Source organism: Festucalex cinctus, chromosome 8, assembly GCF_051991245.1.
Source record: "Festucalex cinctus isolate MCC-2025b chromosome 8, RoL_Fcin_1.0, whole genome shotgun sequence".
In the NCBI taxonomy this organism is placed as follows: Eukaryota; Metazoa; Chordata; class Actinopteri; order Syngnathiformes; family Syngnathidae; genus Festucalex; species Festucalex cinctus.
Window position 1 is genome coordinate 9,846,967 of NC_135418.1, and position 24,296 is coordinate 9,871,262.

Below are 24,296 nucleotides of genomic sequence, written 5' to 3' on the forward strand. Positions count from 1 at the left end.
ATTGTTGCTTTCTTCTTTCTTTCCATTTTATGACCCATCAAGGGTATTGTAATAAGACGCAGGACCCTCCCCACCCGCCACCCCTCACCATATCATTTCCTTTCAAGATGTCTTGCGCAAGTCTCTCTTGCTTTTTTTTTTTTTTTTTTAAGTTTGTGTGGAAACGGGGAATGATGGTCTGCAGATCAGATCACCAAAGAGGAATGCGTGTGACTGTGAGAATAGTCTCTCTGGGGAAGGGGGCTGGGTATGTCCCTGTATCTCTCTCACTAGAGGCACGCAGTGACTGAGGACTGATGCACGAGATCACTAATGCTCTTGAACTAATGTCAAGAATGAAAAGTGCCATGCTCAAGGTGTCTGATTAGAGTTTAGGTCACTTTATCATAATGACCCAGTTCTTGCTTTCATCTTGACCCAGCTGCAGTCCCGAAAAGCATAGCTTGCTTTTTATAGGTGACAATTATTTCAAACCCTTTGAACAACTGTAAAGGTGACTCCGACTTGAGAAATGTGTGACACGTCTGCGAGCACACAAAATAGTGACTCATCTGTCTTTTTACAAATGGTGCTCTGATTTTAGTGACATACTGTTTGAAACTGGATCTTCCCCAGCGAATCATTATATAAGGAATCTGTATCAAGGTTTGCGCAAAGCAATTGATTTTTGCCCTTTGAATCATTGTGGTAACCATCCATGTAATAGACTCCTGTGCAGTTTCTGCCAAACTTCATTAGATCAAGGGCAACAGTTTGAAGTGTATTCTCTGGACTTGAACTTTTAAAGGAGACGTCAGACCAAGAATTTTCTTTATAATATGTTTTATGCAGCCCCACTGGTCTAAACATGTTATGCAAACAAACCTAACAGACGAATGGATGCTTCAATTAATTCTGTTCTCGGAGAATTACTCACTGTTTCCTTGTTGAATTTGAACAGCAAAAGGCGCTTTGTGCATTTTTATCTGGTAAATATGTTCATAAGATGAAAACGAAGAACACTTTTGCAATGCATAATTATAGTTAGTGTTGGTGTTATAAACTTAAAGCATAGTTTCAGTTCGTTTGTTTTTAAGCACTCGTTTTTATTTCATTTTGTTCACATTTTTTTTCAACTTTTTTTTTTTTTCAACTTTTTTTTCAGCTAGTCACCTGTGCCTATATTGGGGTACACTTTTCTAGCACAACACAAAGTAGGCTCAGTGTAGACTCAGTTTTATGATGTAAGCTGTTTCTATTTGAAGCCATTCCAAAAAGCCACGAGAGTCATACTGTAGCTTTCCTTAAAAGAAAAAAAAAAGTTTATTTACATCTTATAAATGACGTTTATCTAAATTTGGCATTTGGGAAATATCAAAACTCTGAATAAAGGAGAACTAAAGTAGGTTTTATGTATAGTCGATGAGATTACTTTACATTATTTCTTTTAAAAATATTTTGTTAATAGCATTTTAATATGCAGCATCCTCCCACATTCCAAAAACTTGTGTATTAGGTTAATTGAACACTACTGTTAACTGGTGTGGATATCAGTTTTTCTTTTTTGTTTTTTTGTTTTTTTTTGTGCCCTGCGATTGTCTGGCGACTGGGACATGCTCACCTGCAACTCTGAGGGCTAAAGAAAATGGATAGATGGATTGATTTCTATATAAGACTAAATTATTTGTTTAAACTCCTGTTTAAGTGTCACACGACCCACCTGACCTTTTATAGCTATTTTGGCTTCTTGTGGGATTTTGGAGATTTTCAAAGCGTGAAGGCACAAATCCCACTTTTTTCTAAAGCTAACAATCGGTAGCATGTTTCTTCCACAAAGATGAAAGTTCAGCATCTTTGGCAGATGACGTCCTTTTCTGGGAGGGTGGGTCTCTACAAAGGTTAACAGAAACCCGTGTAAATATTTTTAAATGAGTATGCTGTTGCATTAGTTTTTTCTCTTTACATTGAAGTAATGTGACACCTTTCTTTTCTTTTTTTTAGGTGATGTTTACATACAGCCAACACAGGACACCAAAAATCCCGTTATATTCGGAGTCTTTTCTGTCTCTGGGTTCGTTTCCTATGTACTCACTACAAAATAATTGAATTATAATTCATGCTGTTCAGCTTTGTTAAAAATATTTTCTTCCTTGTCACAGTTCTGTCTTCAAAGGCTCGGCCGTTTGTGTCTACTCCATGGCTGACATCCGCATGGTCTTCAATGGACCCTTTGCTCACAAAGAAGGTCCCAATTACCAGTGGGTGGCCTACACTGGGAAGATCCCCTACCCCCGCCCAGGCACAGTAAGGCTCACCTATAGAAGGTCTAACCCTGCATGGACCCCACACATGAATCCCACAGCAAGCTGGCATAACATTGATTTTTCTTGACCCTAAACCACAAATAGAAAGTGTGTTACCAAAACGTAGCGTCAGCACACCTAAACTCAGTATTTCTTTAAGACAGGTCTTTATGTGTTTTTCTACACCTGAACATGCTGAATATTGTTGATTCTGTCTCTTCTGTAGTGCCCTGGAGGTACATTCACCCCCAACATGAAGTCTACTAAAGACTACCCGGATGACGTGATCAACTTCATGAGGAATCACCCTGCCATGTACAATTCAGTCTACCCAGTACACAAGCGCCCCCTAGTGGTGCGCACCAACGTGGACTATGAGTTCACCACCATTGCAGTGGACCAGGTGACTGCTGCGGATGGCAACTATGAAGTGCTTTTCTTGGGAACTGGTAAGTTGGGACCTGTTTCTGTTTTTACCTGTACACAAATAGGAGGTGGCATCTCTTTTATTTTCACAAAACGTTTAAGTAGCTGTAGTGACAACAAATTCAAAGGCTCCTTGTTTACTCTGAAGAGATATTACCAGTCAGCGTGGAGTTGAAAAATACTATAAATGGAGAGATTTACCACAAAAATAAATGCATTCTTGCCTTTTCTGCTGTTGTGGAACTTGGTGGTTTGACCTATTCAAATTGTTTGGAACTCATTCTGTTCACAAAAACAACTGTGTAGTTTTACCTGGAGGGCAATGTCAGATTAACACCAGGGAGGTGCGGACATACTTAATGACAACAAACACTGCATAGTAAGCAGCCCCCACATTGTGCGTTCCGCCACTTCCCAACTGGCGTCTTTGTTCATCTGTGCATTATGGAGAGGAAACGAATGGCTTTATATGTGATGGCGGGCCTGCTGGAGGAATGTGTTGGCTTTCAGCTGCTGTCAAACACAACCATTCAGCCCACCATTGAAGACTCCCTGCACACGAGTCATAACAATAAATTATGTATCCTGCTCACAGGAATGCCAACAGAAGTCAAGGAGGCTCTATTTCTTCTGAAGTAGGAGGACAGCGAAAGTTTGTTTTAGAGCAATAGTGGCCCCAGTTTTTATATCAAGGGATACGCAGAAAAAAAAAAAAATCAGGAATGTTGTGGCCATTTTGTCACTCTTTACATTAAATGTGCTAAAACCAATCAATCAGTCAGTGCAAGGAAGGTAAAGATATTCAAAGCGTGCATATACAGTGAGGAAAATAAGTGTTTGAACGCCCTACAATTTTGCAAGTTCACCCACTTAGAAATACATTTTCCTCAAAGGTGCATGTTCAATGTGAGAGACACAATCTAAAATAAAAATTCAAGAAGTCAAACTGTGTGATTTTTAAATAATTTATTTGTATATTAGAGCTAGAAATAAGTAAACATTTGTCAATCATCAAGAATTCTGGCCCTCAAAGACCTGTTACTGTGCCTTCAAAAAAGTCCACCGCCGATCAACTTATTGTCATGTCTGGGGTCACGCTAGGGTTAAGTTGGAGTTCATGACCTGTTAAGTTTGGGTTCATGACCGTGAGGTCAAGTGTCTGTTTTGTACCGACGTAACCATCATCTGGTTTTAACTGGAAAGACGCCATGTGATGTTATGTGATGTCAGGACCTGTGTGATGTCAATCTTTACTCCTTTAGATGATGTTTGGACCTATGTGATGTCAATCTTTAATCCTTTACTTAGTGACAACCAATCAGATCGATTCACTGTCTGTAGTAGACAGTTCTGAGAAGTGTTTGTGTTTGTCGGATTATTGCTTTCTGTCCCTCTGTGCAACTCTCTTTGTTTCTCGTCTAGTCAAGTTTGTTCTACGCCTCTCGATGTGAATAGATAGTTAAAACCTTATTTGTGTCTGCGCTTTGGGATCCAACCTCCAGCTCGTGACATTTATTAATCTTACTTAGTAGCACCTTCATGAGATTGTTAGGTGCATAAACACATGTACACCTCACAATCTGTCAGACAACTGCTACCATCCGCAAAAATAAAGATCCTGTCAATAGACACCAGGGACAAAATGGTCGACCTCACCACAAGGGTGAAATGAGCTATGGGGTAATTGCCAAACATCTTGGAGAAAAAAAGATCAACTGTTGGAGCAATTACTAGAAAATAGAAGAGGGTCATGATGACTGTCAACCTCCCTTGGACTGGGACTCCATGCAAGATCTCAAATTTGTGGGGTATCAGTGATGCCAAGAAAGGCCAGGAATCAGCCCAGAACTACACAAGAGGAGCTGCTCAATGACCTGAAGAGAGCTGGGACCATTGTTTCAAAGGTTACTCTTGGTAATACACACAGGCCGCTTTTCAATTAGCCCCGCACGGCACGCTACCACACCACACTGCACGGAACGACACTACACGGCCTCCATTGCATTTCCATTACAACAGGCACGCGCATTCATAAAATCATGCAGCGCACGGAAGGTTCGCCAGCTTAAGTCAACACATTTCCAGGCTCGTTTGAAGTTTGGCAAAGACCCTCAGGATGATCCAGTTGAATCATGGGAGAATGTCATGTGCTCAAATAAGAGCAAATTGGAATGTTTTGGTATTAACTCTACTCGCCATGTTTGGATGAAAAAGAGAATGACTACCATTCCAAGAACACCGTCCCTATTGTGAAGCAAGGAGGTGGAAGCGTCGTGCTTTGGCGCTGTTTTTCTACACGGGATGACTGCACCATATTAAGTAGAAGATGAACAGGGCCATATATTGCGAGATTTCGGCCAACAACCTCCAGCGAATTATGGCAACGCTGCCCTCTTCTGAATTTGGGTTTAGGTGCCCATCTATTTTTGCCTGTAATATTGATTTTTAATAATTTCTCTTTGTGGGATTATATTTAGTATAACAAATTAATAGAGTAGCACACTGGTTGATTTGCACCGCATTCCAAATGATCCACTCAAATTGCTGTTGATATGCACGTTTGTGTTTGTTTGCTCCACAGACAAAGGAACAGTTCAGAAAGTTATTGTTCTTCCCAAAGACGCCCTGCAAACTGAGGAGCTGGTACTAGAGGAGGTTGAGGTCTTCAGGGTCAGCATTTGTGTTTTTTTTTTACTCTTTCACATTTCACACATATATTTTAAATGTTCTATAAATGTTCATTGGCTTGTCCTCATAGTTCCTTTGCTTGACACTATCTATCGTAGATAGAAAAACTACTTCATTGATACCTTTTCATTTTTATTTTTAAGGTTCCAACTCCTATTACAACAATGAAAGTATCATCTAAAAGGGTAAGCATGATGTCTGTTTAATGGATGTGTTTTGTTGTACTGTAAAGGAATTTAAATGATGAAAACATATTTTATGTGTGGTTTAGCTTTGTTTTTGTTTGTATACAGCAAGACATTTATCACATGCATCTGGGGAAAAATACAATTAGATTTTAATACTCAGTTAAGCCTTTTTTGGGGGGGGGTTACTTTGGTTAACACAGTATATGGCTCATGATTCGGTAGAACTTTTTGCAAATGACTGAATTTTAATATGACATTTTCAGTGTTGAAAGGTGTCTAAACTTTACATTAGAAAGGTGTTGGTCTTCCTTGAATTAGTTCATCATCTATTGTAACAGAGTATATTTGATCAAACTGTGTGTGGGAGAATCACTTGTAAGAATCTTAGAAATGTATTAAATCTTACCGTACAAAAGTTTGCACGATAAGAGTTTTAGAGCTAATTTTAGTCTTCTTTTTGGCATCAAATTGTGTTGTGTTGCCTAATTCGACCTTGTAACAACAATTTCTTTCCACCTTTTTCTCTTTCTCCTAACAGCAACAGCTGTATGTGTCATCTGCGGTCGGGCTGACCCAGCTAGCGCTCCACCGCTGTGACGTTTACGGGGAAGCGTGTGCTGACTGCTGTTTGGCCAGAGACCCTTACTGCGCCTGGGATGGCAAGTCGTGCTCCCGTTACTCCGCTTCCCAAAAGAGGTGAGCACCAACACTGGTTTTAGCACACAAAGATGGATTAAACCCATTTGCGGGCCTGCTCCATCCCGCAGGCCGTACATTTGACACCCCTGATGTCGATAGTTACTGTAACAATGCTCAATGGCATATATTCTTTATCCTCTACAAAGAATGACTATTACTTTTGTACTAAGACGCCAAGAGAGTTGAGGCTCCAGTACAGTATATCAAGAGCCGTATATAGAGTGAGTCTAGCCAACTGAAAGGACGCCATGTTGTTACCCTCGACCACAGGAGGGGGCGTACGCTCAAGCGTGTAACGCACAAGCATGCCTATCGTTTTACACGCAAAATAACTTTCTTTCACAAACTAGGTGTACAGTTTCTTTTATATTTTCCGCTTGTTTTATTCTTTAAGATTTGATGTATTGCACTGCATGTATGATACAGGCTATTTACTAGTATATGGTATATTTTTACTGTACATGGATTTTGATTTTTCAACGTTGTGAATCCTGGAAATATATCAGTGTGTTCATACATAATCTATGTTAAAATAAGAGATTTGATTACATATATTTGCTTTATCTCCTGTCTTTGGCTCCTGATATAACAAGCAAGATACTTGATATTAAAGCCAATTTTTCATGGTACCAATGAATGTATTAGAAAAGGTTCCTCTGTAATTTGTTTGTCATAAGGAACCTGAAAGTGCAAACGCCTATTGCAGAACACTACGAAATCCCAGCAGAAGGGTAACAACATGGCGTCCATATGTCATGTCAAGCAATTGACCAATCACATCGTAGTAGCTCTAAAACTATGAATCTATGGCTCTGGGTATATCTGTCTTATACTGCCATCTGGTGGCCAAGATGCACACACCAGAATGAGCAGCACAATGTGCATTGGAGTAAGTGTTTCTCCTTTAATTCTTTTAAATACTATATAACTGTCATCACTGTATGTTTTGCTGTTTTTTTTGAAGGGAGCCTGGAACAGATTATTTCCACGTATTTCCATGAGGAAAGGTGATTGCAGGTGTTTAGAGTTATGAGTATGCTCACAAAATGAATGATACTTTTTAGTATTCTAACCTGCCTCCTCTTTACTGAAGCTTAGTATAGCCAAGTATTTTCTAAAATGGTACAGTATTTGGTGTGAAAAGATCGAAAACAGCTGTCTTAGAAAATAACTATAGCAATAAATTGGCAATTTTCAGCCCTTGAAGTGATAGCTAAAGTTGCAGTCACTGGTTTGTGGTTTTACACCTAGTGGAATTTGTCATGTCTGTTGTTGAATGTTTTGAAGGGCTTCCAGTTGCTTTATGCCGTTTTTTTTTTCCCCCTCTCTCTCTCTTAATTGCGCAACACTGGTCGGACCCCTTCAGACGTAGCCGGAGACAGGACGTCAAGTACGGGAACCCAATTCGCCAGTGTCGTGGCTTCAACTCCAACGGTAAGGTGCTTGTTCTTCACACCATCCCCAAATTCATGTTTCAGCTTTTGGTGATGCTATTTGTTTACTAATCAGCTCAAGAGTGGCAGCAACTGTGTGTCTCTGGTACTTACAACTGTTCATGGTACTCTTTGTAATGGGCCCTAATGGTTGCCTTGTGTCAGTTTTATGCTAATCTGCGGAAGCCAAGTGCTTTGATTTGCCACTCCTAAGATTTTGGGTGAAGGGAGCTCATGGTAATGAGTGTTTTGTTGCCATGGTAACACTTCTCTCCTTTTGCCCCGCAGCTAACAAGAATACTCTAGAGATGGTACAGTATGGGGTGGAGGGAAGCAGTACCTTCCTGGAGTGTCAGGCCCGCTCCCCGCATGCCATCATCAAATGGCATCTACAGCGAGATAACAGCGACCGCAGGAAGGAGGTGAGATGCAAGGAAATGTGTTTCTCAAACATGCCAATGGTAGTGAGCACATGACATTTTTTTCTTTCAACTTGGTGATAAATAATTCCATTTGAAGTATACAATAATACAACACCAGTCTAATGCTTCCTGATTGATGATTTTCTTTTCAGTTGACTCCTGGTCTATTTTTTCCTCTCGCTTTTTAGGTATGCAAAATACTTGAAAGGTCATAATATACATACTTGGACTCCAAATAGCCACTTTTCTCAGCGGTTATTCAACCTTCAGTATGCTCAAATTTGAATGCAATATTCCCCACAGGCAATCATGAAAATGAATGAGGCAACATTTTGTATGCAACAGTATTATATAAAGTTCCTATGATTATTCTAACTGGACAAAGTGACAGTTAAAAAAAAATGGTGAAATGCCCAAATTGAGCAAGAGCAAGCCTAAAAAGTCAATCACAAGCTGACTATGGTTTACAGGTTATGGTGATTGATGAACAGGGAGAGAGTAGTCTTTTCTTCAAATCTGGCTCTCTTCAGCTTGAATTCAGAAAGCGTTGTGTTATTGTATTGCTCATCTCCATTTAGCCTGAGGAAGTGTTCCTTTAGTTTTGTTAGAGTGCTAGTTGTGCCGGAATAGAATTGCTCAACTTGGCATTGCTAATCAGCCAGTTAGGACGCTGATTCCCGTCACTCAACTCAATTCTGTAGAGTACTTTTAAACAACCACTGCTGCTTTCTTAAGGTGGAACTAAGGGCAGAAGGTACAAATAAAAACAGCAGAGGCTCCAGCATTGAGCCCTGTGGAACACCAGACGATTTAAATTATTATTTTTTGCTTGACATAGTATGGGGCGGCATTATGATTGAGTGGTTAGCACATTTGCCTCCCAGTACTGAGGACACAAGATCGAGTCCAGGCTCCGGGCTTCCTGGGTGGAGTTTGCATGTTCTCCCCGTGCCTGCCCCTGTGGGTCTTCTACGGGTACTCCGGTCTCCTCCCACATTTCAAAGACATGCATGGCAGGTTGATTGGGCACTCCGAATTGTCCCTAGGTGTGCTTGTAAGTGCGAGTGGTTGTTAGTCTCTGTGTGCCCTGCAATTGGCTGGCAACCAGTTCAGGGTGTACACCGCCTACTGCCCGAAGCCTGCTGTGATAGGTTCCAGAAACCCCGCGACCCTTGTGAGGAGTAAGCGGTTAAGAAAATGGATGAATTACAATAATAAAGCAATCACATGACGTACCAACAGCAACAACACGTCGACTACTGAGTGCACCAAATTCCCTGCAGCACAGATAGGCCACGTAATGGAGCGTAATCACCTGCAGCCAATGGTGGCCAAGCGGGTCATATCATCATGGATCATGTCGGGTGTGCGTCTTGACCGCCGCTGAACCCCTGAAACCAACTCACCAAACCCCCGGGGTTCCATCAAACCCCAGGTTAAAGAACCAATAAACTAGAAAATAAAAAAGAAGAAGCTTGTTTAATTGCTGGTTTTGCAGTTGCAAACTCTTCTCGTCATTGTTATTTAGGAAATTAATTGGGAGACACATTATACAAACACTCAACAGAAGCAATAAACGTCTCTTGTACGGCAACAGGGTGGGCTTCACGTCATGTCTTAATTGGCTTTCGCTCTGTTTCGTTCATCCCTGTTGACCAAATAAGGATTTTCTATCAGAAATATTGTACAGGTTTAACACTAGTTTGGACACCACTGCGATAGAGCAAGGGCCATGTTGCAACAAGCTCTTTTTGCCAGTGTTTTCACCAGGAGTGTGAATATTAATGAAACTTAGCTATATCCTAATGCTAACTGCTGCAAAACTGAAACAGATACAAATATACTTTATATTTTCCTGATGAAAGAAGAAACTCATCTTTCTTTTGGTTGTTTTTCTAGCAATAGAACAGAATATTCTGTGGGTCTTGCAAATCAGTCAAAATCCATTAAAATAGCTGGGAGCGGGGAAAAAAATAAAGTGTTATTCATAGTATTTTTTTCTCTGTGTAGATGCGCTCTGACGGACGGATCTTAAAAACCGAGCAAGGTCTGCTCCTGCGGTCTCTGCAACCCTCCGACTCCGGCATGTACCAGTGCACCGCCACAGAAAAGAACTTCAAGCACACCCTCGTCAAGCTGCAGTTGGTGGTGCTATCCAGCCGTGCCGTCAATAACGCCCTGGTAGAAAGCGGAGGGGGCCTGCTGGCATCTTCTCTCCACTCCAGCACCCAGTGGACTCCCAGCGCAGGCCAGTACAAGGACCTGCTGACCATTCTCAGCCAGCCAGAGATGAGCCTCATCAATCAGTATTGCCAAGACTACTGGCAGTTCGGAGACCCCATGCTAGGTGCCCTTAAGGTCAAAGACCTGAAAGAGTTCAAGGAGCAGAAGAAGCCTCGCAATCGCCGGCATCACGGGGAGGCAGCGGAGGAAGAAGAGCAGGAGGATGTAGAGACATGAGGAGGCCAATCACATCCAAACACCTTCGACCTCCCCCCACCACTTCCTGAAAACTGGGAGACACTCACACAAACCAGAAAAACAACAACATCCATTGTTTGAAACTGTAACACATATGCTATGTCAGTATTTATTGTAGGTTGTATATAGTAGGCCTTTCATTCTGTGGATTTATTTGTACTTAAAAGAAAACGGGCTCTTTGTGTATAGGTAACTTTGGGGCAAATATTGTTGTTGTTAATTTTATTGTTGCTGTTACTGTCATTACCAAACTCATCTGTCGTACAACATTGGAGAAAGTTTGTGCTATTGACTGCGTAAGCTGCGTGGAGCCCAGCTGTGAAGCTCTGTGTGTGACAGGGGAAAATGTATTGCTGATAAGCGGTGACGGGATCGCTCTTGTTTCTTGACTGTTTTGACGCCGTACCAGGACATCTGCAGGAACGCCTGGTGCGCAACCCCGACATGGATGCATGTGGACTGACACTTACGGGGAACATGGACATGAATATTCACACTGTTTTAATCAGAAGATACAAGACAAAAAATATTTTTTTAATCTGCTGTGAGTCACTTCTACATGAACCATACAGTAGATTAAAATAAATAACGTAATGGTGGGGCTTTACCAAATACAAATGTCATATATACTGAGACTGTGGTGCAATATAGAGTCAAGATTTTGTACAAAGGGCATTCTTTTAATTTTAAAGGGCCGACAGCTGGGGCCAAGTGCCACAGGCACAATTGTGGACATCTGTGAATACTGTTTAAAAAAAAAAAGAAGAAAAAAAAAAAGGTTGGCAATAGGTCCATACACCTTTTTGCTCTCCTGTCTTCAGACATCCATGTTTGGAAAGGAAATTTCCATTTACTGTACACACAAGTGAGCATTGTAACAATGTTGTGACACTAACCAAATAGTGGGAAGCTGGCTTTCTTTGTGTGCATGAAAATATATTTGTACTGCATTTCTGATCAAATGTATGTGGTCTGTTTTTATTTTTTTATGTTCTCTGACCTAAGGGATGAATAATAGGATGTGAGAATCACTGCTAGTACAGTACACTTGATAAAACAGTAAATGTGCTTCAACTCCAAACAGACTGTAATAAAAAAATTAACTGGACATTCAAGATTTTGGCCATTGACTTTACTTTCATATGTGGATGAATCCACAATCTGTAAATGACTGACTGCCTATAAATAGTTATGTGACAGTCCAAAATTGTTTAAAAAAAAAAAACCAATAATAATAATAATTAAATGTTTGAAAAATAAAAGTATTCCTTTTACTCTCTCTTCTCTTATAGTTTGGCTAAAGAAACCTTATTCAGCAAAAATGTGAAGAAAGAAGGTTGTCTGAGGCAGATTTTGGAGGAAAAAAATAAACAAAATGAAATGAAGCATAATTACCTAAATGTTTAAATTACTTGTACTATCCATCCCATTCCATTGTTGTTGCTAACTAATAAATTAAAGCTCTATATTTTATAAGAATTGAATGCTTCCCCCTACTCATTGTGATGAACTTTAATGGATGTTTTCTATGTTCAACTCTCTGGAATAAAGTTGTATCTGTTCAAGTGTTAAGTATGCACCTTTGTTTCAAATACTCACCACATTTGCAGATCAGAAACCCAAGTGCAGATCTACTTCCTTGTCTTGACGTTGCTGTTGTTAGGTTTGGTGAAAAGAAGACATCGTTTTGACTGACAATTATAAATTCAACAATGGCAAATCCATGATAATAATAAATGTGAAATTCGACAATAGACTATAAAAATTCATTAGTTAGGCAAGTTTGTTGTATAATCCATCGAACCCATTATCTGAACCACTAATATACAAATAAATATTACAGTATTTCTAATTATAAAGCCAACGCATAAAGGAATTGCACTGCAACATCACACAAAGAGTCTGATGACAAGCCAGCATCAGTCATCCTCCATCACACTGGATCTTTTCTGTGTTATCGTCCATCAGATGCACAACCGCAAGATGCATCGAATCCAGTAACTTGGACTTCAATTACAATACGAGAATCCAGCAGCACAGCCATTCTCGATGTCCCGAATGACATTATCCTGTGACATGATGCCAAGCCACATAGTGTCACGTACACAGATGTGGAATTTGTTGACGATTTATCGCCATGTCCAATCTTAGGCCCAGTGCTTCAGCCGTAGAAATGTGGGTCACTGTCAGTTACAATGAATGCGTGCAAGACACTTAATTCATTGTTGAAGCAGAGACATGATCTATTCAAAGTATGTACAATAGGTACTGTGTGTACAGTGCAAGTGTACATACAGTCCCCTTCAAAAGTATTGGAACGGCAAAGTCGATTCCTTTGTTACTGAAAACATTTGGGTTTCAGATCAACAATTAATATAAGACAAAAGTTGAGAATTCCAGTTTTGATTTCATGGCATTTACATCTGGATGTGTTGAACAACTCAGGACAGTGCAACTTTTGTTTTGTTTCTGGGAGGTTTCTTGCTTCAGTCTCCTCCAGGAGAAATGCATGCTCTATTGGATTTAGATCTGGTGATTAACTTGGCCAGTTTAAGATCTTCCACTTTTTTCCCTCGATGGGGTACAATGTTGGCAGGATGTGTTGGATTCTGAAAGTTGCCAGATAAAATGTTTTTGCAGACTTTCGACAAAACTATGTCTTACAAAAAAAATATTGCTTTGGAGTTTCATGAAGTCAGGCCATAGCTTTATCTGATAACACATTTTTAAAAATGTGCTTTGGCACAATCATGCAACATCTTTCGGCAAATTAAAAGCTTTTTGTGTGGGCATCATTTACTTGGTGGATTTTTGCTATTTGCGGCAGGGCTCGGTCCCTATTCGTGGCAAAATTTGGAATGCAAGTAGTGGCGAGTTCTCTGTGATGTGGAGGTTACCCTCATTTACAGTCAATCAATAGAGAGCAACTCAGAGCAGGCCAATTAAAAGTGTTTTGAAATAATATTCACATTATTTATACTATTGTCTTGTTGATATCATATTTGTGTTGTTCTTTAAGTGCAATTTGGGTTACCTGCGCATGTGGATTGTTTCATGTCACCTGTGAATGTAAACTCAGCTGAATGGGATATTAACATACAAATACAAATAAACAAGGTGTAATTGGAAAAACAACATTTGGATACAGTCATTAAAATTAAATTAGGCAGTGGGACCTGCAATGTCAATCCACGTTATGATAAGGGACCACCAAAAACGAGAAAAAAAAAAAAAAAAAAAAAGCTTTGAGAGCGGCTGTTGTGGAAAACAGAGCTGACACTAGAGGGAACCATCAGCATATGTAAGGCAAACCATTTGTCTCAAAAGCATGAGTAGACATGAAGTAAGAGAGACAGAAATGACAGTTTGACTGGTTGAGCTGTCTCGAACAAAAATGGTCACGACGCCAAGGACTGATGATCAGTGCATATGTTCAACTACTATAAGATGACTGGCTCGTGTATGGATTTAACCAATACTGACATGGAACGCTTATCACCATGCACAACTAAATTTTCTTCTAATTATTCTTGTAGAAAACAGCAAGGGTTGTCTTGATTATCAGCTCTTGCAAGAATGAGAGAAGTTGCAAAGATGCAATCTACATCAACATTTTTTTAAATGTCTTTTTCTGAAATCGTAATACTTTTTTTAAAGGGACTTCAAAGAAAGAACACAAGAAGGCATCACATAGATGAAATGAATTATATTTTATTACCACCAAAGTCATCAAGTGAATCAAGAGGAACATTACAGAACCCACAAATGCCAAATAGAACCAACAGGTGACAACTGGTCCTGGCAAACATCACAACCACAAAAATACACCTGTGAATGTGTGGTAAATGACCAGACATGGAATACTACAGTGAGGAGTGTCACGAGGAGAAAGCATTACTTCAAACAGTGTAAACAGTGTTCAAACAGTATTAACTGGCTCTGGCATCCTAAACAACAGGATGGACTACATTACATCATCTAATCATACAAACATCTCGGAAATTTAACAGATATTAAAAACACCAAAAGAAATAACAAAATCATTTTAAGCACAAAGAGTGAATGTGTTAAACTGCAGCAACAAATCACTGAAAGGATTCATTTACAATCTCATTTCATTTTTTTTTTTAAATTGAAAATACATATCCTCATTTGTTCTATGCTATGGACAATATTTTTGGTGTGTGGAGATCAACTGGTGAAATCACCCGAACAACACATTTGCACGCACATGCGCACAAGGGTTAGATTCCACCCACAAAAGTCTACAAATGGGAAAAAAGTACACATATATGGGGATAAATTGTTCTTCCTGGTCGTCAATGATTATTTTATGAAGCGTATTTAGTCTTGATTTACTGTAAAATCCAGTGATTAACACACGTTCTCAGCATTTTTTTTCTTCTTTTTACCCCCAAACAAAGTGGGGGATATTATACAGGGAGCTTAATAGGAAACAAAAAAATGTTGACATTGTTTAGATGTTTACCAGTGCCTAGGAAGTATGAGGATTATAAAAAATCCATCCATCCATTTTCAAAACCGCTTACTCCTCACAAGGGTCACGGAGGAGCTGGAGCCTATCCCAGATGACTTCAGGCAGTAGGCGGGGTACACCCTGAACTGGTTGCCAGCCAATTGCAGGGATTGTAAAAATATTTATAATAAATGGATGCAATCATTTATTTATCATGTTTCATACACTACATCCATCCATCCATCCATCCATTTTCTTGACCGCTTATTCCTCACAAGGGTCGCGGGGACTGCTGGCGCCTATCTCAGCTGGCTCTGGGCAGTAGGCAGGGGGACACCCTGGACTGGTTGCCAACCAATCGCAGACACTACATAACTCAATATAGTGCAATAGGCTGTTACAGAGACCAATATTTGAAAGAAAAGTAAAGAAATAAAAAAATATATTTTAAAGGTACAGTGTGTAATAAGTGCGGCACGGTGGATGACTGGTTAGCACGTCGCCTCCCAGTTCAGAGGACTCGGGTTCGAGTCCAGGTTTCCTGGGTAGAGCTTGCATGCTCTCCCTGTGCCCGCGTGGGTCTTCTCCGGGTACTCCGGTCTCCTCCCACATTCCAAAGACATGCATGGCAGGTTAATTGAGCGCTCCGAATTGTCCATAGGTGTGCTTGTGAGTGTGGATGTGTGTTCATCTCTGTGTGCCCTGCGATTGGCTGGCAACCAGTCCAGGGTGTCCCCCGCCTACTGTCCAGAGCCAGCTGAGATAGGCGCCAGCACCCGCCACGACCCTTGTGAGGAATAAGCAGTCAAGAAAATGGATGGATGGATGTGTAATAAGTGACCACTAGATGTCGCTATAGCATAGAATGCAGCCGAAGCGCATGCACGCACAATACGTTGGCTCAGAGAGACCACACTCCGCAAGCCTATCACCAATTTTTATTTTGCGAGAGCAAACGAGCATCTCGGCGAGCGACGGCGACTTGACATCCGGTGTGAAGCCCGGAGAGCGACGCCGAAAGACCGAGCGAGCCGGATTTAGCCGACGGAGCTCACAAGAGTGGCTAGCGGGCATTAATTGGATCCATAGGCTGGAGTGGCTAACAAGAGCTGCTAACAGGAGACGCTAGTAGCTAGTAAAAAAAAGTGACAAGCGGCCGGAATCCGAATCACGGGACTCAGCGATGACCACATGCAGGCACCAGCTGTCGAAGGTAAGCGGCGGTCAACCCATTGGGTCCAACAGTCGATGCAATTTGCAAAGTTGTCATTTAGGCATTCGTAGCAGGAAGATGGCGGCGAAACATGGCAGCCTCCTGTAAAGTGAGGCTGTAGCCATGTAATATAATCAGTGATTATGAGACCTATGATTATATATATATATATATATATATAATATATATATATATATATATATATATATATATATATATATATATATATATATATATATATATATATATATATATATATATATATATATATATATATATAAAAGTTAATGTAAGAGAACATTTTTATTTTTTTTATTTTTGTACATGTTATTGAGATCAATAGTAGGTTTTTAAATTGAATGACTTGTTAGTTCACCACTAGATGGTACTAAAGATTATACACACTGTGGCTTTAAGGGTGATTATACACAGTTGTGTGTTATTGAAAGGATTTTACTGTAATTGCTTATATGGTCACTGTATTTATCAGCAGGCATTATAAATTGTTCATTTGTTGCTGACGCATACAATACCCAAATTGTGCCAATGTGTTTCACTTGAACAATGGAGTGTAAATTCTTCCGCCTTTTGCTTATATTATGCTATGTTTTGTTCCATACTCACGCATGCACACACCCACACAGACACACAAAAAAAATGTATCATATTGGTAGACTTCCAAAAGCAACAGTAGACATGGACAATCCAAAGGACAGCAAGAATCACAGTTTCTGCAGCCTGTCAAGTATTGCTCAATGTCCTCTAGAATTTCTTCTGTGGCTCATAATTTATGCTCAAGGGGACTAGTGACAAGAATGGGTACATATTGATTATTACTGTTTATCAAGTACATGTTAAGAAGTCAGCTAAATAGTGTATATGACCGATCATGTTTAAAAAAAAAAAAAATGAACGTTCACAAAACTTCCCATAAAAGACGTATGTGGTCGGCTAATGTATACAGTAATCATAGCACAGAAGTATATGGGCTCAGACTGCCATGTAGTAAAACAATAACTCTTTGAAAAGTGATCAGTTGTGGCATCATTAAGTCTATTGTGGTGATTTGGACAAAGAAAAGCTACAAATGAATTTAGATGCTTCGAACTGCCATGAGATGAAGACATTTCACAAGACAAACATGAACATAGAAGTAGGGCACAAAATAACAACACAGAGTAAAGGACACTCTTAAAACAATTTACGCCTCGTTCCAAGTGTCAAGTTGGAGCCAGTGCATCTTTATCCACCAAGTGGCTTTGTACAGTGAATATAAAAGCTTCTGTTCAGATACTGAGTTTTGTGATATAAAAAAAGATGAGACCACGAGGAAACATTTCAAAACTTTTTCCACCACCAATGTAACTTATGAGTAAAACTTAATTGAAAATTACAGTATAACTGGTTGCACACAATTTTCCACTTTTTTTTTAAAAATTCATTTTAATTCATTATTTTTTTTTAATTCATTGATATTGACAGGTTATAGGTGACATACTGTACATTACTGGTGGAAAAAGTTTTTAAATAGTTTATTTTGGGCTCATTTTTTTCAGAACACAAAAGAGCATTTGAGCAGGGGTGTGTAGACTTTTTATGTCACTGTAAATGCCAAATGAACAGCAAAAAGTGAGAATGCATGCTCTTTTCGCTACTTCTACAAAGTTCTCTATGAGGTTCTTTCCTGAGCAGGGAGTAAGCAAAGGACCAAACACTTTTGCTCTTTCTTCTGTGCTTATGTGTGAGGTCACATCGGGGCCAAATACTTGTCCATGTCAGCATTGTGTAATGGGTCGTTCCATGACAAATCACCACAAAAAAAAGGAAAAAAAAAAAACAAAAAAAAGAGAAAAGAAAGAACAAAACTTTTCACCAAGCAGATTTAGATTTTAGTTAATCTTGCTGTGCTTTTTTATGATTTTATATTATTTTTTATGTGTTAGCGCAACACTAAATCTCAAATTTTAGGCCAATCGGAGCAGGGGTTTGGGAGCGACAGCCCACCGTTTTTTTTTGTTTGTTTTTTTTAATATATATATATATATATATATATATATTTTTTTTTTCAGCATAAGGGGCCACGTTCCATTGAAACCTTATATCTCAGGAACTGGATCAATCTTCACAAAACAAGTGTTGTTGGAAAGAGGAATCAAGGATTCCAAATCGCCAATAAAAGATTGGTGCATATTTGAGTAACTTTTTGTTTTAGTTGACCTTAAAATTGACCTTGTGACTTCAACAAAACTTTTCATTGATGTGTAATTTATCACATGTTCTCTACAACATAAAAGTTTCAGTTGTTTTTTTTTTTTTTTTTTTTTTTTTTTTTTTTTTAAGCAAGCAAGCAATAGAGTCACAGTATCCTTACCTTCAGATATTCATTGAATATTCACATTTCAATGAACTTTCAAGTACTATTCATAGATACTTTGACCACTTATAGAGATCCTGACTTCACGTGACTATTTTTCCGAACACGCCCCCCTGCAGCAGGAACGTATTGGCACAGTGTTATTAGGCTGCAATGGCATGGAGAGCTAATACTGTACTTGCGTTTAACCATCAGCTTTCCACCCAAGAGCATTGACAGTCACTTTATGAAAAGGACATGATATACACGTGAGGTGAACATGTTGGATGCGGATGAATTGTCAGAAGGGCTTTTTTTCACCTTGGCGACACTGGTATGTGGAATTAACCCCTCTCTTAAACCAGTTAGTGCTTTCAAATCTGATCATACAAAAGCTTTTTGTATACAAATTGTATGCATACAAAATTTGTACAATGCGGATTTATTTCCCCTTTGTGTGTGCTCAAAATGCTATCGAAGTTGCCAGTTTGATTCAAGTGTTGCAGTGATATTTATGTACGTTAGCAACTTAGCAGCTGCTAAATCGTCTGCCATCATCTATACTGTAAAAAGTCTTCTTTATGTTTTTGGTCAGTTATTAAATTCAACGGTGTAATATCCATTAAACCGTAGCAGCAGAAATGAACGAAACAGATTATTTCCCCGACATTTTGCGTGTGGTAACAGTGAGCATCTGCTGATTCGGCCACCAAGTAAAGCATTGGCGACACATTACTACTCTTTTGGTAGTCTGGAGCATGCACAATCTTTTTTTTTTTCCTTGTCTCATTGTGGCACAACATTCTTAAAGTTGGCGTTTGCTATTTACTCAAACTGGTAGACGCGCTTTCTATGCTGCTAAAATGGTTGCGCTAATGGCCATTTTGAGACGCGTGACGCCAACGTCAGGATCTCTATTGCTGGTAGACAAGTCAAGTTTATTTATAGAGCACATTTAAGACGACAGCAGTTGATAAAAGTGCTTTACACAGGATAAAAGCAATTGAAGTACAAACAAAATTACCCTGAAACTGATAAGATTACATTTTATGAACATTTTTGTAAATGTCAATTTCAAGCTCAGATAAAAAAACAAAACAACAACAACAACAAAAAACAACAAGGACAAAAGTTTACATGCACCAATCGTCTTAATCATTGCAGAATTGGAATCCTTCTTAAACTTAATTTCCAACAATAACTGTATTGTGAAGATTGACACAGTCGTTCCTGAGATATAAGGGTTCAAAGGAAGGTGGCCAAGCCCCTTTTTGTTGAAAATGTTAAAATTCGACAGGCTGTACCTCCCAAACCTATTCTCCGATCAACAGTAAGTTTGAGGTTTAGTGTTGTGCTATCACGCTCAACAAGTACAGCGAGTTTCATTAAAGTCAAAATCTGCTTGGTTAAACCCATTGAAGGATTTGGTATGGAATGACCCAAACTTACAGCAACTGTTAGGTACTGTGAGTATGACAGGACAACTCCCTTGTTAAGGTCAAGGAGGTACACGGGGTGATTTTCAAGTCTACCCTTTTCTCTGATTTACAGCACAAATACAGGCAGAAAGACTTCCCAAGTCAGCTTTAAAATAAAGGAAATCAACTTCCTAAATTCTTCCTCTTCACTGAGACACATATCAGAACGAAGTCTTTTAAGCCACCGCTTGACAGCAAATCTGTTCTTCCCCTTAAAACGCAAGTAAATATTTCATAGACTCTGTTGTACACTGGGGGTTAGTAAAAGAAGACGCAATTAATTTAAATTGAAAGCTCAATCTATGCAGATCAGTCAGGAAAGGTAGCACACAGCCTCCAGATGATAATAACGCTGCAAGTGAAAGAGAAGCAGAGTCAGTGTGTCACCATGCTAGCAGTTAATGTACAGTGTGCAGGAGTTGGTGGGTCTGCAGAGGTCACAGCTTAGCCCTGCTCGTCGTCCCCTTTATCGGTGCCTACATGGAGCCGAGCCACAGTATCTCCGTTGCAACCAGATGTGGACTCTGCTTCCTGCTGCGGTGGTGGCTCTGCCACAGCTTCAACCTCTAGAACTGGCGTGTTTATCTCTGTGACGGCTTCGTCCGGTGTGGCAGCAGCAGGTGAAGGTGCGGATGGATCTGCGGCAGCCTCGGGAGCTGCAGGGTCTGCCGCGGCGCCGGCTGCTAGACTGGAGGCCTTGGTGTTACTTTGTTCAGTTGCTCTCATTCTCTTCATGATGGTGGTGACCCGCACAGCTTTCTGTGGGAGGACAATTTGGAAAGCAGGCTAAAAATATAATAACTGAACTTGACGCCTTCAGATGAGGATTGGCGCTTAGCTGTTCATATTAAAAATAGTGAATGTTTTATTTTTTTTTTTAACCCTAAAAACCTTGAATGAAATATATGAGAACAATCAGATTCTCTTCCACATATGGCTTTTCATTTGTGTCATATTTGATACATCCGGTCACAATGCTTTAAATTCGTACATTTATGACTATCAGAAATATAATAACAAGCAGACATATCAAACATATTAGTATTTACAAAAATCTGAAAGAACATTTCCCACTATTAATAAGTACAGGTGTCTCTCCTTTCTCAATTGGGGCGATCTTGCAAGGTCGCTGGAAAAGCCATCATCTGGGTAATACGGCCATCTAATGGATTACCGTGCAATGTATGTGGCAGATCAAATATGTCAGAGTCTTAATGGGACACAAATATATTATACTCATGAAATAGAGGGCTCAAAATGTCTTCTATTTAATATTATATGTTTGGCTTTATAGGGTTAACTCATGCTAGTGCCATCCCTGGACAATGTTGACCTGGGCAGTTGCCCAAATCAAAAACCACCACAGGCTGGAGAACAGATTTGAACTCATCCGCTCAGAACCCTTCCATCCATCCATTTTCTTGACCGCTTATTCCTCACAAGGGTCGCGGGGTTTACTGGATCCCATCTCAGCTGGATCTGGGCAGTAGGCGGGGTACACCCTGGACTGGTTGCCAGCCAATCGCAGGGCACACAGAGACAAACAACCATCCACACTCACAAGCACACCTAGGGACAATTCGGAGCGCCCAATTAACCTGCCATGCATGTCTTTGGAATGTGGGAGGAGACCGGAGTACCCGGAGAACACCCACACAGGCACGGGGAGAACATGCAAACACCACCCAGGAAGGCTGGAGCCTGGACTCGAACCCGAGTTCTCAGAACTGGGAGGCGGACGTGCTCCGCTCAGAACCATGAGGCGAAAATGCCATCTATCCATTCTTCAAAGATGCACAAATTGCCTTGAATTGTGTCGTAATCCATAATGTTCTTCAATATCAGGCATTTGTTTTCCTCCTCATCTACTGTTGGTCGTAAGTGTCCATCATACCGCTTTTGTGCCATACCTTATCAGCCCAACCTCACTAGAGTTTCATAAAGTGGTGCAATTAGTGTGAAAACCTTTCTCAACAAATTTTTCAGCAAGGAGCATAGTTTGAGGTTTTTCACCCCCCTCCCATTTATGTTTTTCGATTTAAATATGAAAATCGGGGCACCATTTGGTGACCCGTCAGGCTTCCCATTCTGTCTCCTTCTCTTGGCCATTGTTTTTGTTTGTCTCTTGGATAAGTTGTAACTAGTAAATGTCATTGCTCCGTCCTCATGACATGTGGAGTGACAATAAATTAGATTAGATTCCATTCCTTCAATTGTTTTTGTAAATATTCTATCCAATGAGCTCTTAAAGTTAGAAAAAAGAAGCCATCTGACAGAGGACACACGGGACTTACCTTCCATTTGGCTCGAGCAAAATTCTTCTCGATTTGTGCGCATACGTTTTCCTTTATGTTTTTATCTGACGCCGCGCCACCAGAGATCCTGTTTTATAAAAATGGGGACAGAGAACACAGAAACCGTCTGTTATTATTCAATTGCTCTGCTTGTGTTTACAAAGAATGATTCATGTGGTCTACGCCACCTACCATTCATGGTTTATAGCCTCCTGGGCTGTCAGTCTCTGGTCTTGATCCACCTCCATCAGACGTGCAACCAGACTCTTAGCTACCAGAGGGAAATGAATGGAAACTTCAACAAAGGGTTTATTCACCTCATGGATGTCAGGATTACTGTTGGAATGTTTGGCATTTACTTCAAAAATAATGCGCACATCCATCCATCCATCCATCCATCCATTTTCTTGACCGCTTACTCCTCACAAGGGTCGTGGGGGTGCTGGAGCCTATCTCAGCTGGCTTTGGGCAGTAGGCGGGGTACACCCTGGACTGATTGCCAGCCAATCGCAGGGCATAATGCGCACATGGAGTGTTGTTATTGTATTTTGTCTCTTCAGCATAAGAATACCTGAATCTGAGATCTCATCCCAGTATGGCGAGTCAAACTCATAATCGCCTGCAAGGATCTTTCGGAAGAGGTTCTTGTCATGATTTTCATAATCATCTTCATCACTCTCATCATAGAAAGGAGGGTTGCCTGACAGTCTAGGAGCAATAAACACAGATGCCATTTTTTTCCTCATCCATATCTCACATATATATAAAAAAAAAAAAAAAAGTTAATTAAAAAAAAAAAGCAGTAAAGATGTAAAAAATGGGTTTGCATGGCCAAACTTAAGCATCACTCTTTAATTCAATACAATTATAATCCAGAGGAAATATTCTGATTTAGCCTACCTTAGCATTAAAGCTTAACCAATATAACTTACTGCACCATAGACACTGTGTCTCACAAGTGATTGGCATGATGACTCACAGAATGTACATTATGACACCTGTTGCCCAGCAGTCCACAGGTCGACCATATCGCTGTCTGCCAACCACCTCTGGAGCTGCAGAGGAACAAAGAAACCAAGTTTAGTTAAAAAAAAAAAAAAAAAACTCTGTACTGTCTTATTGGCCTCGTTTTGCACTTCAAAATCTCACCCAAATACTCTGGTGTCCCACAAGGGTCTTTGATTAATCCATTCTCCAGCTTGGCAAGATGGAAGTCACTGATGACTATTTTCGAGTGCTTCAGGCGGTTATAGTAAACCAAATTCTCCAACTACGCCCATTAGAAAGAATAAATGTAATAAACATGTTAAAAGTTGTCGAGAATAATTCAAAAGCTCATAGCCGCTCCCTAAAAATCAAAAGTGTTGTTTTAATCAACTGTGGTTAAAAAACAAAACAAAACAAAAAAAACATGTACAGGACTGTCTCAGAAAATTAGAATATTGTGATAAAGTCCATTATTTTCTGAAATGCAATTAAATAAGCAAAACTGCCATACATTCTGGATTCATTACAAATCAACTGAAATACTGCAAGGTTTTTATTGTTTTAATATAGATGATTATGGCACTTTTTTTTTACTTGGTCTGAGCAAATATTCCAATATTTTGAGAAAGGATATTTGACTGAAAATGGCATAATCAGTAATATTAAAACAATAAAAGGCTTGCAATATTTCAGTTGATTTGTAATGAATCCAGAATGTATGGCATTTTTGCTCATTTAATTGAATTACAGAAAATAAAGGACTTTATCACAATATTCTAATTTTCTGAGACAGTCCTGTATATCTGGAATACTTGTCACTTTGTTCCTATGGCCAATGGTAAATTCTCTTAAATTAAATATTATGGAGAGAGATA

General features: G+C 39.8%; 2 protein-coding genes across 3 annotated transcripts in view; one reads left to right on the forward strand and one right to left on the reverse strand.

Annotated features, from left to right (window-relative positions):
- The window catches only part of sema3fb (sema domain, immunoglobulin domain (Ig), short basic domain, secreted, (semaphorin) 3Fb), a 59,682-nt gene extending 47,495 nt beyond the window's left edge, over positions 1-12,187 (forward strand). For both annotated transcript variants that reach the window (XM_077529240.1, XM_077529241.1), the window contains 9 exons: positions 1,981-2,050; positions 2,139-2,283; positions 2,509-2,731; positions 5,290-5,378; positions 5,540-5,581; positions 6,123-6,279; positions 7,634-7,717; positions 8,005-8,138; positions 10,149-12,187. In XM_077529240.1, coding sequence (XP_077385366.1) covers positions 1,981-2,050; positions 2,139-2,283; positions 2,509-2,731; positions 5,290-5,378; positions 5,540-5,581; positions 6,123-6,279; positions 7,634-7,717; positions 8,005-8,138; positions 10,149-10,598 — 1,394 coding nt within the window. In that variant the 3' untranslated portion in view covers positions 10,599-12,187. The remainder of the gene's footprint in view (positions 1-1,980; positions 2,051-2,138; positions 2,284-2,508; positions 2,732-5,289; positions 5,379-5,539; positions 5,582-6,122; positions 6,280-7,633; positions 7,718-8,004; positions 8,139-10,148) is intronic.
- Positions 12,188-18,661: 6,474 nt separating this feature from the next.
- camkvb (CaM kinase-like vesicle-associated b) overlaps positions 18,662-24,296 on the reverse strand; it is a 35,182-nt gene continuing 29,547 nt past the window's right edge. The window contains exons 6-11 of the mRNA XM_077530744.1: positions 23,584-23,704; positions 23,414-23,489; positions 23,006-23,142; positions 22,627-22,705; positions 22,435-22,522; positions 18,662-20,899 (exon numbers count right to left, since the gene is read on the reverse strand). Of these exons, the coding sequence (XP_077386870.1) occupies positions 20,585-20,899; positions 22,435-22,522; positions 22,627-22,705; positions 23,006-23,142; positions 23,414-23,489; positions 23,584-23,704 (816 nt within the window). The 3' untranslated portion in view covers positions 18,662-20,584. The remainder of the gene's footprint in view (positions 20,900-22,434; positions 22,523-22,626; positions 22,706-23,005; positions 23,143-23,413; positions 23,490-23,583; positions 23,705-24,296) is intronic.